This window comes from Girardinichthys multiradiatus, chromosome 9 (assembly GCF_021462225.1).
Source record: "Girardinichthys multiradiatus isolate DD_20200921_A chromosome 9, DD_fGirMul_XY1, whole genome shotgun sequence".
NCBI classification, from domain to species: domain Eukaryota; kingdom Metazoa; phylum Chordata; class Actinopteri; order Cyprinodontiformes; family Goodeidae; genus Girardinichthys; species Girardinichthys multiradiatus.
Window position 1 is genome coordinate 34,115,893 of NC_061802.1, and position 16,813 is coordinate 34,132,705.

The window sequence follows — 16,813 nt, forward strand, 5'->3', positions numbered from 1 at the left end:
CCAGACAATTGTATAACCTAGCTGTCACAGATTGGTAAATAGAATATTCTGTGACCAAGTTTTAAATGGACTTTGGCCTCTTTAAAGGTTTTCTGTCACTCTAGCCTAGTTCAAAAAGATAAACAACCACAGGAAGAGGGCTGAGGTTTCAGGTCTGATTTGTATAATATGACCCCATGCAATGTTGAGGTGATCTAATATTACATCATAATCTGAATTAATCTTAAAAATTAGACACTTTTATAAAATAATTACCTTAGTTCTTAATTGATATCATATGACTAGACTCTTTCCATAAGGGCACAAAAGGTCCGGGTGGGGGGACACACACTAAAATAATTTTTGCTTTGTTATAGATCAATCGCCCTATAAATGCAGCATGTATTTTTGTAATCTGTGAAAATGTCACCTTTTCATAGATAAGTGTCCATCTACATCAACCTCCACGTCAGATTTGCTCCATTATAGAATTAGTCGGGGGGCTGCACAAAATCATTTAGAGGGCCGCAAATGCCCCCCGGACCACACTTTGGACATCCCTGGTCTAGTTGGTCCAGAGTCCTGGGTTTATATTCTCTTCTCTTTAGCCCACCCCAGAGGTTTTCAACAGCATTTAGATCCGAGGATTGAGATGGCCATGGATGAAGGTTGATTTTATGTCTGATTTTATGTCTGGTGAATCATTTCTCTGTTGGTTTGGCCATTATGCTTGGAATCATCTGCTGAAATAATACCCAAATGGCAACTCAGTTTTAGTTTACTACAAGACTTTTAATTAAAATGTCCTAGTGTTGCAAGATATTTTTGATAAGATGGACTGTTTCCCAGGGCATTTGCAAACAGGCCAGCAGCATCACACATCCTCCCCCGTGATTTACAGTCACATGAGGGGCTTTTTCATGTATTTAACTTTTTTGTGCATGCATAGCACCCGGTCTACGTCCCAGTAGAGCGGAACAAATCCCCACACGTTCTGTGTATGATGGTAGGACAGAAACGAACTGGTCCTGGGATCATTTCCAAACAACCAGTTGGGATGTAGAAGATGGTTGTCATGGACACCCAGTGACCTCTAGTATGCCACTTAAGAAGTCACTCTTTGCTGTAGTTCTCCAGCTGTGAGCTTCAGGCATATTTTTTTGTTTTTGACCAGACTCTTATTTGCCTTCGTGTGGTGCCAGATTTATATTTCAGCGTAACAGAAAGTTTAAAATGACTGATTAAATGTTCTGAGACACTTTGATCAACTTTAGAATATAAAGTATACCTGATGCTTCAGTTGCACTTGTTTTATGAGGATTGTTTGGGATGGTAATAATTATAAAATCAGGGACATTTTTTAAAAACAATTACTTTTGTTAATGTGGGACTTTTTCCCCACTGAATAGATGAACTCGAATTAAATTGGCCTTTATTGGCCTTTTTTAAATTATTCACTGTGGCATTATTGCACAGCAAGGAAAGATACATTTATCTTGAGGTTTTTTACACATTGTTATCTGGGCTGGCAATAATGATGGAGGGTGCTTAATGAACATCCTTCTGCTTCTATTGTTTAAATAAACTGGTCTGATTTTGTCTGCACTGCTTTTAAAGAGATCATTGGGTGGCATCAGGCTAAAGAGACATTTTCAGGATAAATCATTTTCCTGTGCCCTCCCAGTGTTTCCTGTCATGTCACAAGCGCTGTCTGGAGACCCTTACCATCCAGTGTGGCCACAAGAAGCTGCAGGGCCGCCTGCAGCTGTTCGGCAGAGACTTCACCCAGGTAGCAAGCTGCGCCAGCGACGGCATCCCCTTCATCATCACAAAGTGCATCTCTGAGATAGAGAGGCGTGCACTCAAGATGAAGGTGAGGAAACTCATCATTTCTCTGTGTTTAGGATGTTAGAGTTGGGGTTAAAGTTTTGGGTATGAACCACTGCTGGCTCTTCACAGGGAATCTACCGGGTGAACGGGGTGAAGACCCGAGTGGAAAAGCTGTGTCAGGCCTTTGAGAACGGCAAGGAGCTGGTGGAGCTGTCTCAGTGTTCACCGCATGACATCAGCAACGTCCTCAAGCTTTACCTCAGACAGGTACACAAAGCATCCTGTGCAGGGTCATCATCAGGTCTTTGACAGAAACCGGAAGGACCAAGTATCTAAGCTGAATTGAAGTTACCCTGCACTGTTTCTTTAATTGATCCTTTGAGATAAGGAAATGTTTCTGAATCAGAAAAATTCTAAAAAGAGTGTCTCAATCAGAAGTCTGTCCTTTCTGCACAGTAAATATGTCCCAGGATACATTATAAATTACAACATTAAGAGCAAAGTATAACAAACTGAAAGAACATTTTGATACAGTGTAACTTTAACTTCAGCAGCACTGTTCCAAGAAAAAAATTTGCACATATCACATAGACATTTTGTCTTTAAAATGTTAAAAACATTGAAATTTCAGTTCCAGGTTTAGTTTTACATCTGCACATAGATTGTCCACTCTTCACTCTCAGTCACACTCGCTTAGCATCTATAAAGAAAGCAACTAAAGCTACAAAAAGAAATAATTAGCTTAGCAAATAAATGTAGAAATTATCTGAGGCTAGATACAAAGATTAGCATGCTTAGCATTTTTAAACAGTTAAAGGTAGTTTTGAAAATGATTTCCTACTGCTGAATCCCTCTGACCCTCATGTTAGTTTTCTACAAAAAAACTTCAAGGTCAGAAGGTTTTATTGATGCTTCAAAACATGATAATCCAAGTTTTGACTTATGTATGACTAATGTATCTGTAAACGTGATGTTAAAGCCAACTGGCTGCATTTTAATGTAAAGGCATGCAGTATATTAACAAGAATGGCAAACATAATTTATTTACATGCAAAGATACTGGATAACATTACATGTGCTTTTTATTACAAATATTTCTTATTTCTAAATGGCCTGCACAACAAATAAATCACTAGCAAACCGAGACCAACTGTAGAATTCAATGGAGTTAAAACTTCTGGGTGAGCTCGGCCATCATTTTTAATGGGATTTCATTTAAATAGTCCTTGATTCTATGTTATCTGAATTCTGTGCATCTGTTTCCTGTTTCCTCCAGCTGCCGGAGCCCATCATGCCTTTCCGCCTGTACAACACGCTTATGGGTCTGGCCAAGGAGAGTCTGCAGAGCGAGGCAGAGGCGCCCGAGGGAGAGGAGGCTGAGTCGAGTGGCACTAACCTAGCGGTGGTAAGGGGACCGGAACTGGTGGACCTGGGGTCTGATTCAGATCCAGAAATCCTTGTTTTGGTGGACAGTCTGAAGGAGCTTGTGAAGGAGCTGCCCAAGCCTAACTTTGCAACGCTGCGGTACATCGTTCGCCACCTTCGAAGGTCAGCTGGCATACATTTTAATTAAACCCCTAGATTCAAGTTATAAGGAGCTCCCGTTTACTGTTTCTGTTCTATTCTACATCCAGGATTGCAGAGCTGGAGGAGGATAACAAGATGAGTCCCAGTAACTTGGGTATTGTATTTGGGCCCTCCCTGATGCGTCCCCGTCCAACCGGGGCCACGATATCCCTGTCCTCTCTGGTTGATTACCCGCACCAGGCCCGCATTGTGGAGGCCCTCATCGTTTTCTATTCCTCCATATTCCAGTCGAAAACTTCGCAGACCAGCAAAATTACCCACTCCACGTCTACCTCTGCACAGCAGGTAGGTATTTTTTAATTTGATCAGAAAGTGTAAAGTCTGAGTCGCTGAACATTGCAGTGCAATGTTGGGAAATGTTCCAGCTGATGCAGTACCTTTTCCCTCCTCACCTTCCAATGACAAACTTCAGTGTGTTTTGTTGGGGTTTAATGTGCCAGACCAACACTGTTACTATTTGTAAATAAATAATAAAAATCTAAAGAGCAATGTGCATTAGTACTCAGCACTGTTTACTCTGATACCCTCATGCAAATAACTGCCTTCAAAGGTTACCTAATCTGTGTATAATTTAATCTCAGTATAAAACCAGATGTCCCGTGAAGGCCTCAGTGGTTCATTAGAGAACATAAGTGAACAAACTGATTTATAAATACCAAAAAAACACAGCAGACTGATCAGTAATGAAGTTTTTGAGAAGTTTAAAGCTTTGAATGTCCCAAAGACTACAGTTTATCCAAATTAATATGGAGGGGCTCCAGCATACCTGCAAACGTACCAAGACACGGTTGTCCAACTGAACTGACAGGCCAGGCAAGGGAAGAGTTGAACAGAGAAGCATCTGGAAAGCCCGTGGTTGCTGTAGAGGAGCTGCAGAGATCCAGAGCTCATGTTGGAGAGTTTGAAAGGACAACTATTAGTCATGCACTTCACAGATGTGGTTCTTTATGGATAAATGGCAAGAAAAAAAACTATGTTTAACAAAAAAAAAAAAACTCTCTAAGAGGCCTGAATTTTGGTTTATCATAAGCATAGCAAGCATGTTGAAGAATTTGTTTGGGTCAGATGAGACCTAGATACAAAATGGTATTTGTATCAGAAAGCTTACAGTCCATTTGGTTTGGATAAACACAAGTGGAGGCGGCATCATGCTGTGGTGATCATTTTCTTCCAAAGGACAGTAAATCTAGTCGTAAGCTAGTCAGGGCTAACAGGAAAATGGATGGAGTAATATACAGGTCCTTCTCAAAATATTAGCATATTGTGATGAAGTTCATTATTTTCCATAATGTCATGATGAAAATTTAACATTCATATATTTTAGATTCATTGCACACTAACTGAAATATTTCAGGTCTTTTATTGTCTTAATATGGATGATTTTGGCATACAGCTCATGAAAACCCAAAATTCCTATCTCACAAAATTAGCATATTTTTAAAAGGGTCTCTAAACGAGCTATGAACCTAATCATCTGAATCAACGAGTTAACTCTAAACACCTGCAAAAGATTCCTGAGGCCTTTAAAACTCCCAGCCTGGTTCATCACTCAAAACCCCAATCATGGGTAAGACTGCTGACCTGACTGCTGTCCAGAAGGCCACTATTGACACCCTCAAGCAAGAGGGTAAGACACAGAAAGAACTTTCTGAACGAATAGGCTGTTCCCAGAGTGCTGTATCAAGGCACCTCAGTGGGAAGTCTGTGGGAAGGAAAAAGTGTGGCAGAAAACGCTGCACAACGAGAAGAGGTGACCGGACCCTGAGGAAGATTGTGGAGAAGGGCCGATTCCAGACCTTGGGGGACCTGCAGAAGCAGTGGACTGAGTCTGGAGTAGAAACATCCAGAGCCACCGTGCACAGGCGTGTGCAGGAAATGGGCTACAGGTGCCGCATTCCCCAGGTCAAGCCACTTTTGAACCAGAAACAGCGGCAGAAGCGCCTGACCTGGGCTACAGAGAAGCAGCACTGGACTGTTGCTCAGTGGTCCAAACTACTTTTTTTGGATGAAAGCAAATTCTGCATGTCATTCGGAAATCAAGGTGCCAGAGTCTGGAGGAAGACTGGGGAGAAGGAAATGCCAAAATGCCAGAAGTCCAGTGTCAAGTACCCACAGTCAGTGATGGTCTGGGGTGCCGTGTCAGCTGCTGGTGTTGGTCCACTGTGTTTTATCAAGGGCAGGGTCAATGCAGCTAGCTATCAGGAGATTTTGGAGCACTTCATGCTTCCATCTGCTGAAAAGCTTTATGGAGATGAAGATTTCATTTTTCAGCACAACCTGGCACCTGCTCACAGTGCCAAAACCACTGGTAAATGGTTTACTGACCATGGTATCACTGTGCTCAATTGGCCTGCCAACTCTCCTGACCTGAACCCCATAGAGAATCTGTGGGATATTGTGAAGAGAACGTTGAGAGACTCAAGACCCAACACTCTGGATGAGCTAAAGGCCGCTATCGAAGCATCCTGGGCCTCCATAAGACCTCAGCAGTGCCACAGGCTGATTGCCGCCATGCCACGCCGCATTGAAGCAGTCATTTCTGCAAAAGGATTTCCGACCAAGTATTGAGTGCATAACTGTACATGATTATTTGAAGGTTGACGTTTTTTGTATTAAAAACACTTTTCTTTTATTGGTCGGATGAAATATGCTAATTTTGTGAGATAGGAATTTTGGGTTTTCATGAGCTGTATGCCAAAATCATCCGTATTAAGACAATAAAAGACCTGAAATATTTCAGTTAGTGTGCAATGAATCTAAAATATATGAATGTCAAATTTTCATCATTACATTATGGAAAATAATGAACTTTATCACAATATGCTAATATTTTGAGAAGGACCTGTACAGGGCAATCCTGGAAAAAAACTTGTTTAGACTAGGAGGGAGGTCCACTTTCCACCAGGATGAACTTAAATATACAGCCAGATACAATGGAACTGTTTACTTAAAACCAAATTATTGTGTTAGAATGGCCCAGTCAAAGTCCAGATCTAAATCTAATTGAAAATCTGTAGGAAGATTATAAAATTATTATTCAGACATTCTTCATCCAATCTGACTGAGGTGTAGCTATTTTGCAAAGAACGAGCAAACATTCAGTCTCTAGATGTGCAAAGCTGTCAGAGACCTACCTCAAACGACCTGCAGGGGTCACTGCACTAAAAGGTGGTTTAACAAATAATTGACTCCGTGGGGCATTTTTCAGATCAACATTTTGAAAACTTTGTAAAATTTTTCCACCACTTCAGCTATGAAATATATTAATTTGCTGTTGTAACGTGATGAAAATGTAAAAAATTAAGGGGTTTGAATATTTTTTTTTCAACCATTCTAATGAATGTCTTAAAGGGATTATTCTTTTTATTGCCTTGCCATAAAGCAAGGCCCACAAACTTACTTGATAAACATTGTTTATAATCTATAGTTTGTCAGATTTTCAATTTTTCCATTTGAATTTCACATGCACTTTTATGAAGAACAATATGAAAACCAACATTGTTTATTAAGGTTTTTATTTAAAATTATTTTGTGTTAATGGTCTCATTTGGTATCATTCTTCTGATTTATTGAATAAGAAAATAAGTAACTGGAGTAAACATCCCCTCAACCGTTTATCAATCAGGAAAGTACTGCAGATGACAAGATGGTAAGCACTGGAGACGGAGAAGAGGATGGGAGTAAAGACGATCAGAACAAACCCGACTCAGACAAGCAGGAGGAGGGCTGTGGTGAGTTTTCATAAAGGCTGAATTCTGTTGGAAATGAAAGTCCGTCTCTGAAATCCCCTCTGAGGAAACAATGTGTTTAAGGTTAGAGGAAGATTTTTGTTTTTAACTCGCATTCAGGAAGCTCTTTGGGATCACTGGGCTCCAGCGAGCAGCTCCCCGACTCTGACTCGGAGCAGGATGAGAGCAGCCACAGATCCAGCAGGTTGATGAAGCAGGAGAGCGAGGTGAGCATGGAGGATGATCAGCTGAGTTATAGGGACAGCCTGGACCTGTCCAGTCACTCTGCCACCCACAACGACCTGGAGCAGGAGGCAGAACAGGACCAGGACAACCCTGAGGGTGGAGAGCCCCCCTCTCTGCCGGACGGCACACCTCCAGATGAAGATGCAGCAGCAGAACAGGAAGTGACGACCTCACTGGCTGAGCTCAATGTAAACCAGTCCAACAACAACCAGCCCGGCTCCCGCATAGCGAGCCTCTCGGGGGTCCAGCTGGCCTGTCTGTGTGGAAAGAATTTACCCCTGACGAGGAGCCGGGACAGAGAGCCCGAATTTGTCTGATCCCAGGATTATAAATTAAACCGACAGAATGGGAAGTCTGTGGGATACAAGTAATGGAAATTTTGTTTTATACATTAAATTCAGCTGAGGATGTACAATGAGACTAAACTGAGTTTTTAATCAACAACTGTATGTATGAGATCAAGATCTGGCAGATAAACCTCTGCACGCTTACTGCTCTTTAATGAATTAACTGTCACTTCGAGAAGTTTGATTTTATATGTACTTTTTTGCAGTCTTTAGTTTTTAATTTTCCAAACTCGATGGAATGTGAATATTGGTCAGAACAAAGTGTGTAGAGTTGAAACATTGCAGTTACCTTGCTTTGAACACCTTACTTTAGCAGTTTCTCATAAATGTTTCCTGTCTTTCATTTATATGAATGTCTGACGTATTAATAAAAACTGATTTTATTTTAAAATGCTGCTATTTTAGTATTTCTGTTGTGCATTATTCACATTGAAGTGGAATAAAGAACCAATGCAAAGCAGAGCAGGAACAACGTAGTTTCAGCCGCTAACACATCACTATTCTGGTTTTAGGGAGGGTCTTAGGAGGGAAGAACTAGCATGCGAGGTAAAAAAAAAACCCAGAGCATTACTAGAAACTTCAGCCTGCAGCAGCTGCAGCATGCCTTTTAAAAAGAAAAAGAAGGTAGGCACTTACATCCTTGACACAGCTATACACTAAATTCAAAGATTCAGGCTGCTTTTAAGATTTGGTTTGTAAAGTAGATCAAGGAAACCACAGTTAGATTTTCACTTTATTTTACAAAAATCAGCAAATACAAACCATAATGGAATCTAGGTTAAAAACAAAGAGATATTCCACAGATGAGCGAAAACTGGACTTAAATGGTCTTGAAGGTCGATTCAGAAGAGCTAGAAAGCAAAAAAGAATAGTGTTTTCAGATCCTGCAACTCTGGACCGCCAAACTTCAAATACAAACAGATGGTTTCAAGAGTTAAAATACCAAAGTTAAGCAACGTTATAATTTTAAGCTGATTCTATTTAGGCTTTTGAAGCCAATGTACCTTCCCATCACTGGACCAGCCTGTAGGTGATGTACCTTCCAGCAGTTTCACTGGGTCTGATGATTTTTACGACCTGCAAAGTTCACAGAAAAATAGCTTCCGTTGTTTTTGCAAATCCATTGCATTGCTGATGCTGTTCATTTTTGCATGTTTTGAACACGTATACAAATTAGGCAACAGTCAAATGGATATGGCCGATTATAGGTCCAGTGAACAGTGTGTACGTCTTTTCAGGTGCATCATTGCTGCAATGGGGATGTTTTTGGCACATTTAGTCTTCAGCTGCATCTGTGAAAACCATTGTTTTACAGAACTACCTAGATCCTGTAAGCCTCTGACCCGTGTTTAAATGTCAGTACTGTACAGTACAGTATAAATGCATGCACTTATTTTCTAAATTACGGCCATCTGTCACTACGTGTTTACCTGTCCCCTCTTCAAGCCAAAGTAGCGAGCCACGGGGTCTCCAGCCTGTATCCTTGGTAACTGGCTTTCCTTTAATTTACTAAAGTAATTTTTTTAAGGAGAACAAAATCACATAAAATGAAGCCCAAAACACAAATGTACTCTTATCACACTGCAGATGTACTGATGAGGATACTATCTTGCCAGAAGTTCAGTCACTTCCTCTTTTGTCATGACAATGTGCTCAGGAACAAGCTGAAAGTCAAGAACCACAACCACAGAATTGAAACAGCAGTTGTTTTTAGTTCATGTTAAATAGCAAAAAACCGATGTTGTTTACCTCATGCTCTGTGATGTTAATAAGCAGCTCCTGTTGCAGAAACTGTTCCAATATGTACTTGGGTGCCATGTCCACTAGAGACTGCAATATATTTCAATGAATAGAATTAGGAAAACTTCCAGGACCGAGTTACTTCTTTAAATCTTCTCAGGGTGTTTACCTGTTTGGCTGATGGCGTCATGCCCATTTGAACAACGATGATGGCTCTTGTGATGTTCTCTTCCTGCATCCTCTGGCAGTACATCTTAATAGTCTTAATCCCCACCTTGGGTTCCTCTGATGGGGAAGAGAAACGAAGAAGGCTATATTCAAATAAAACAATACTTACAGCACTGTGCCACAATGTTGACTCGTTTCTTTTCAATCGAAAATAATTTGCTAAAATGATGAGTAATCCTTTTAAAAGATTTCTAAACACCTTTACATTTTACCTTGTAAGACACATTATTTTCACTTATTTTAGGACATTTTTAGAAGCCAAGTATTTTCTGACGAATACCATCCGTCTATGGTGGACCTGTGAATTGTAAAACCAACAAAGGTGTTGGATCTCTCAGCAAAAGAAATCACTGTTTACCCAAAACAGATTGGACAGCTCGACATGCATGGAAAGGTAATTTTCCAACATCTATTAGTGCTATTAGATAAATCTTGCAAACAGTAGATTAATCAAGAGCACAAAGTCAGATCTTTTAGAATTTCGAAAAATCGAACAGGCTAAATATGTTATTGAGATGCAAAGCGGATACTTGGAATATAACCAAAACATATTGCATTCCTAACAGTCTTTTGCAATATGTGATGCATATATGGCAGCCCTCTGCAAACTGCCTATTCTCCAACAGCGTTTACTGTAATTTCATCTCCAGTAAGGAGCATAAATTGGGTCTTTGTGATGATACCCGGAACAAAATATCATCTCAAGATATCAGTAAAAGCCACTAATCTGACAATTTATGTAATGAAAGGCTTATAGGAGAATTACCACCTAAATAAATGACATTAATTTCTGAATCCTTCGAAGTAAATCCCAGATTTTAACACTGAATTACAAAGGGAAATCTTACCAGGAAAGAAAACAAACATCTGGTCGGTGGGATCATCATTATGTGCCACCAACACTGTAAGGTCTGTACGCCTAGGCCTGCCTTCGCTGGGTTTGTCTCCAAACTGACTCTTGAACTCCTCCAGAGTCTGATCCAACTCGTCTTGTGTCACTAAATAGCCTCTATCATGGCAGAGCTGTGCGGAAAAATCAGAAATAACATTACAACTTTTATTTAGAGCAGACTGCTCCGGTGTGATTGTAAATCTTTCACCAAGTCTTATTTTAGGCATCAAATTATAGTCAAAAATAGTTAGTGGAGTCCAGTCACTTTCTAGCAAGAATGGTAGCCTCATACTGTATCAAAAATAGTTAAGGTGCTGAAAAAAGCCTTATTGTAGTGGGCTTTATTTTAATTAAGCTGCCACAGTAGTGCCCTGGAAATGCTAAGACGTGTCAAACTCTATTAAACCTCAGAGTTTCCGAAACCAAGGAATGGAGCTCTTCATTATAACAAACTACTTGTCAAGCTAACATGCTAAGGAAGATAACTTTCAAATCTAACGCACCTGCATGATGGTTTTGCGGATTTTCCACAACCTGTAAGTTTCCTCCTCGTCGTCCATGTCGTCTTAAATAATCCAACTGGACAAAATGTACACAAATTCCAGAGTTTTTTTTAATGGATATGTCAGTTTTGCTCCTTTTCATCGACGACGCGACACACGCTTTGGTTTACCAACGCGGTGTGATGACGTCACGTACTTTGAGACAGCAATAATACGTCAGTGCGTCTGCCATATTGTGAGTGGCAGTTCGTGTTGGAACGCAACCGGAAACAATATCTTGTTTTGTTTTCTCCACGGCCCTGGGTTGCTTTTTTTTCTCGTTCTATTTTGTTTTTGTTTACTAAAAGCCACACTGAAATGCACCGTCAGCTAATTTTAGGTTTATTTTAGTGCTAAAAGGGATAGCTGAGAGGTTTATGAACTTCAATTTAAATAAAATAAAAAAAAAACTGCAGAATATCTGATGCTTGTAATGCTGCAGATAAACCCTAATTCACCTCCATAATATACAAAGCCATAATAATAATAATAATAATTGTCATTATTTTTAAAATTATACATTGAAATTTGCTCCGCCCACTTGCAGCCGTTTCACAACAACAATCTGCCGGGGCGGAGACACGGGCTGCTACAATGGACAAGGGCCTGACATTTATATAAAACTGCTCAAAATGAGGCCTTTATTTATTATTATAGCAGTAGGGACTTTAGCGAGTAGTGGAGCACTGCTGGGGCTGATACTGTTCTTTGTTTTATCCACAAGGGTAACGTAGAACTCTGATACTTGGTGTGTGTTGTGTGTGTGTGTTCCTGAGATTTTCCAACAGCGAGCAAGCGATCATCCACAGCTGTAACAGCGTGACTTTGTTTTCTCGGTGTCATTGTGTTATGTCGTGGCTTTCATTATCCTCCCCGGCTGGCTTTACCCCCTGCTCACTGTGTAACCAGTGCTGTCTCTCCCTCAGTGCGACTCTAAACAGTTTGCAAAGACATTGTACGTTGGGTTGGACAAATATTCAAAGTCACAGGGTTATAGTTCATGGTATTCCTGCGTTAACAGCTGGCTCTTGTCCTCTGTGTGCTGCCATCATATTTAAACACATCAGCATGCAAAAGCCCCCTTTGAATTTGTTTCACATTGCAGCCACAGACTATAATGTATTTTATTGGGGATAAATCTGATTGAATAATGCAAAATTGCGCATAATTGTGCAAATAAAATCCACAGCATCCAACTGCCTTCAGAGGTCATTATCCCAAGCTTTGAACCTCTCACGGATCAAACCCCTGATCATCAGAAAACAGAAGTATGGCACAACTGCAAACCCAACAAGACATGGCCATACACCTATACCCGAAGAGATCCTGAACTCTTGTAGGAGAGTCAACAAAGAAACTATTTCTTATGTACCCCACAAATTCGAAGAAAGTCTTAGTTGAAAGAAATCTGTAAGAAGACCAGTTTGCCTAAAAGTTAAGTAGGGGACATAGCAAACAATACAAAACTAACACTGTACGTCTATGGTGAAACATGATAGTGACAGCATCAAGCTGTGGGGATGCTTTTCTTTAGCAGGGATGTTTGCAGTCGATTGAATGTAATGTGAAAAATCGTTTAAAAGTTCAAGGCGTTTGAGGACATTTTCCACGTTTGCTTTCATACAAAGCTCTTTGAATTATTATTACAAAAAGAGTAAATCTGACACAACATTGCTTAAACAGGATATAAGGAAAAGCCATCTAAATCGTGTGAAAAAAAAAAATCTTATGTCCCTAAAGCCATATTTTTCCTTTTTATTGTGCAATGTTTTGCTCAGCTCTTCCACCAAAGTTTACACCACATCAGCTTATATAACACCTTTTTAAACATCTTGAAACACAGACTCTCTTGTTGTCTGGGATTACAATTTGGTTGTTTTTAAGTTCTGGCTCTGAGATTTACTTTAACCTGGATGTGTCCTCCAAACTTGAATGGTTTCCAATTATATATTTAATTAAATCACATTACACAATGAGTTTACGTGTTTGGTCTGACCGTTGCTCTTTGGGTCGCATGGAGCTCAGTTTTTCCTGAGATTATCAAAAAGCTTTGAACTCTGGACTGCAGGACACGTGCACTTTTGATCCGGGTTTATTTGTTTTGAACCAAGGATTCGTAGCCTATCATTTCTGTGAATCTGTGCCCACCCCCCTGGTAAATCGTGGCGACCCCGGTGTGTGCTCTCTCAGTTGTGAGGCTGGAAGCTTTAGTCACAGATCGGGAGGTTTAGAGAGCCGATTGTTCTCTCTGTTATCAGCGAAACAAACTGAGAGGCAGTCATGCGCCTGATAGGGTGCACAGTGCTGCTCTCTGTCCTGCTGCAGGCAATGGTAAAACCTAATCACATTAGGGCTTAAATGCTCGATCTTGATCTTATTTAAATTTTATTTATAACTCTGCTTTCAGTAATTTTATTCCTATTTAAATGAATATATTTGAGTATTGCTGTATATTTGGTGGAACATATTTATCTAGTTGGTAGAAAAGTGTAAATGCTGATTTGGGTCTTTTAAAATTGCATCCTCTGTTTTTTCCAACAGTCAACCCCAACAGAGGATTGGCAGAAAGCTACATCCATTTATGAATTTAACACAACAGACATTGATGGGAATTTGGTGTCTCTTGAGCAGTACAGGTAAGTCTGATTGTGACCATTTCTCCTTAACTGTGAACATCCCAGCACTTCAGTGCCTTTCTTTACCGTATCTCTGTGACCCTTCAGGGGAGATGTTGTCATCATCACCAACGTTGCCTCTAAATGAGGTAAAACCCCTGTAAACTACTCTCAGTTTGCTAAGATGCACGCTAGGTACGCTGAGAGAGGTTTACGCATTCTTGCCTTCCCTTCCAACCAGTTTGGGAATCAGGTACGTTTGAATTCATTTAAATCGTGTTTTATTGATGCTGCAAACCAGACTGTGATCTGAATAAAGTTATATAAGTAAAACTCTTAATAAAAGATTTTAGAACCTTTTTTAAATTTTGGAATCTATGACCACAAACATAGTTTTAGAAGTGAATGTTTTCTTCTCTCATTAGGGACAGTGCTGGCATGTTATTAGCAAAGTTTTTATGTATGTCTTTGATTTGGATCGCTGCCTGTTAGACAGCAGGATTATCCAGAACCTGCCAGCTTTATAAAAGTCAGTGTGGTGTAGGGGCATAGACAGAGAAAGATGTCTTTAAGTTTGGATGTAGGTTCAGCCCAAGAAGAGGACATTATATTTTTGTTGTAGGACTGGCTGGACTTTCTGTGGCAGACAGTACCGGTCATCATCAGCATGAATGTGTTGAATTTTGGGCTATTAAATAATTGTTTGAACTATTATTTTTAAGGGGAACACAGCTGACACAAAATGAAAAACCAGCGATTTCTGACAAGAAGTGGGAGCACAAGGTTCAGTTTATTATCGGTTTTCTCTAATTCACACAAGGTTAGAATTATACATACAAACTTAAATATATACATACTAACCAATTAATATTTGTTTAAACATTCCTTATCAAGTTGCAGAGAAAAACCTGCTTTTTGCGGTAATGAACAAGCTTCTTCCACCAACACAGTTACTGAAATAGAAACACGGGGTAATAAAACATCAATGTGGCCTGCCTACACTGATGCTAGATTGAATCTGGAATTAATAAAGTTAATCACGCAATAAGGGTACTGCTTTGAGATGTTCTTTTTGTAGAGCAAAACTGCCCTGGCACATGTAGACAACCATCTGCTTCATATGGTATGCCTGAAAAGCCAAGACAGGACACATAAAAAAATAATAATAAGGATATTAATTTTGTATATTTAACCTCCCTTTTGGTTAAAATCTATATATTTAAATAGATTTTAGTTGGTTGGTTTTCTGGCCACAAAGTTTGGTTGGGGTGTTTCCAGAAGCTTGATGTCTCTATTTATTTTGTGCTATGCACCAGTACCATTTGCTGTGACACAGATCCTCAGCATGATGCTACCACCACCACACTTCACAGTTGGTACAGTATTCTTTGGTTTGAAAGACTTACCTTGACTCTTCCAACATAAATTATGTCACTGCGGCCCAGATGCTCAAACTTTGTCTTGTCTGACTAGAAAAATCTTTATCCAGTGCATTTATAGATTAAAGTTGAATGGTGTCTGACACGTCCTTTTCCTTTCTGTTTTTTATCTGCAGGAGCCGGGCAATGAGACTCAGATCAAGCAGTTTGTCCAGTCCTATGATGTTCATTTCGACATGTTCAGTAAGATCGAAGTGAATGGTGACAACGCTCACCCGCTGTGGAAGTGGATGAAGGAGCAGCCCCATGGGAAGGGCACATTTGGAAAGTACGTTGACACAAATACTTCATTAAGATATTAGACTGAAAAGGTTTGAGACCAGTTAATAATAGTTGTACATTTTGAATGTGCAGTTTAATGACTCTAAAGTCTAAGTCTTTAGTCTAAGAGAACCTTGTTTCATAAAATGAGCTTTAGTACTGGTGGTTTGAGTGTAGATATTCTGAATGAAAATGTCTGGATAATTTATTTAAGCTGAAATCTAGTAAGGTCAGTCAAACGAAGAAGAAATGAGATACATTTTTCTGACATGCCCTTTTTCTGTCATTCCTACAGTAGCATCAAGTGGAATTTCACCAAGGTAATTCCATCTATATGTTTTAATTATCTGATCCTTTGTTGTCTTATTAAAAAAATCAATAAGAAAACTATCATTTTAATTGAGCAGTGATGTTTTAAAGTTCATGTTTAGCTAATATGAGTTTTTTTTTCTTTTTGTATCTAGTTTTTGATCAACAGGGAGGGGCAGGTGGTGAAAAGATATGGACCCCTGGATGATCCAAGTGTACGTAAAATAACCTTTCTTCTGTTACTGAATTAATTTGAGCTGTGATAGTAGCAATCATGGTACAAACGGACTTCATTTCTGTGTGATTATTCATACAAACTGATACATTTTCAGATCACCTATTACTGTTTCTTTTTTTTCAGGTGGTGGAGAAGGATCTTCACAAATACCTTTAATGCAGCCCAGTCATTCCTCAGCTGCTGATGCTCTACTTATTCTGTTGTATCGATTCTCCAATGCTTTCTTTCCTGTCTCTGCCTCTCCAAGAACTGGTTGATATGGTTGAGGTCCATTCCAGACCAGTGACGGTCTGTTCCAAAACCCGCATAGCGGATAGAACAGACCCGATGCAAACGGCGTGCAAACCTTCTGGAAGGATCCCAAAGCTAATATTAATCTGGTTCTCTGGAGAGAAGGAGAAAGGCTTTCCTCTGCACTTCAATAAATCTCTGAACTCACATAAATTGTTGCTTTTTTTTTCATAATAAAATTTACTGAGATTTTGATCCAAATGTAATTTTGTCTCTGAGAGTTTTTTTGTCTGTGAGATTTTTCTATAGTGGTAATTTATGCACAGTCGGTCCAAGATAGTAAGGGGCCCAAAGCAGAATTTTACAAACAAAAACCCCAATAAATAAAATCATAGCAATAATGTAACCTGATTGGTGCTCTTTACTTATGCAAAGTATTGAAAATTAAGATTCAGAAAATATAAATGAAAACTACGCTCTCTGTGCCTGTTGATCAAATGAAAGAGGGGAGGCACATAACTAGGTTAAACACATGACAGTTGAATGTAGAGAGGGAAGAGTCTGAAACAGTTGATAGATTCTTGGAGTCTTGGTTGGATGT

At 39.7% G+C, this 16,813-nt stretch overlaps 3 protein-coding genes across 4 annotated transcripts in view; 2 read left to right on the plus strand and 1 right to left on the minus strand.

Annotated features, from left to right (window-relative positions):
* Nucleotides 1-8,108, plus strand: part of arhgap45b (Rho GTPase activating protein 45b) — a 30,200-nt gene extending 22,092 nt beyond the window's left edge. Inside the window, exons 19-24 of the mRNA XM_047374339.1 lie at nt 1,664-1,852; nt 1,939-2,076; nt 3,086-3,357; nt 3,444-3,681; nt 7,022-7,127; nt 7,245-8,108. Coding sequence (XP_047230295.1) covers nt 1,664-1,852; nt 1,939-2,076; nt 3,086-3,357; nt 3,444-3,681; nt 7,022-7,127; nt 7,245-7,687 — 1,386 coding nt within the window. The 3' untranslated portion in view covers nt 7,688-8,108. The remainder of the gene's footprint in view (nt 1-1,663; nt 1,853-1,938; nt 2,077-3,085; nt 3,358-3,443; nt 3,682-7,021; nt 7,128-7,244) is intronic.
* A 329-nt stretch (nt 8,109-8,437) lies between these two features.
* Nucleotides 8,438-11,269, minus strand: polr2eb (RNA polymerase II, I and III subunit E, b). The gene is made up of 8 exons (XM_047374340.1): nt 11,081-11,269; nt 10,534-10,708; nt 9,627-9,742; nt 9,467-9,547; nt 9,323-9,381; nt 9,148-9,226; nt 8,722-8,794; nt 8,438-8,568 (listed from the first exon to the last, which is right to left on the minus strand). Exons 1-7 carry the CDS (start codon nt 11,135-11,137, stop codon nt 8,729-8,731), a joined length of 633 nt encoding a protein of 210 aa, XP_047230296.1. The 5' UTR covers nt 11,138-11,269; the 3' UTR covers nt 8,438-8,568; nt 8,722-8,728.
* A 407-nt stretch (nt 11,270-11,676) lies between these two features.
* Nucleotides 11,677-16,478, plus strand: gpx4a (glutathione peroxidase 4a). 2 transcript variants are annotated; one of them, XM_047374341.1, is made up of 7 exons: nt 11,677-11,844; nt 13,661-13,755; nt 13,843-13,987; nt 15,290-15,441; nt 15,730-15,754; nt 15,899-15,958; nt 16,105-16,478. In XM_047374341.1, exons 1-7 carry the CDS (start codon nt 11,752-11,754, stop codon nt 16,135-16,137), a joined length of 603 nt encoding a protein of 200 aa, XP_047230297.1. In that variant the 5' UTR covers nt 11,677-11,751; the 3' UTR covers nt 16,138-16,478. The 2 variants fall into 2 exon arrangements, with proteins under 2 accessions (XP_047230297.1, XP_047230298.1); XM_047374342.1 differs by lacking the exon at nt 11,677-11,844 and adding an exon at nt 13,293-13,450.
* Nucleotides 16,479-16,813: the final 335 nt, after the last annotated feature.

Bases quoted from the DNA above. Each gene is read 5' to 3' on its own strand.
- polr2eb (XM_047374340.1), bottom strand. From the start codon at position 11,137: ATGGACGACGAGGAGGAAACTTACAGGTTGTGGAAAATCCGCAAAACC. The intron at 9,743-10,533 runs GTAAGATTTCCC...CTTCCCCATCAG, and splicing joins GATGTTTGTTTTCTTTCCTG to AGGAACCCAAGGTGGGGATT. The intron at 9,227-9,322 runs GTATCCTCATCA...AAATTACTTTAG, and splicing joins ACTGAACTTCTGGCAAGATA to TAAATTAAAGGAAAGCCAGT.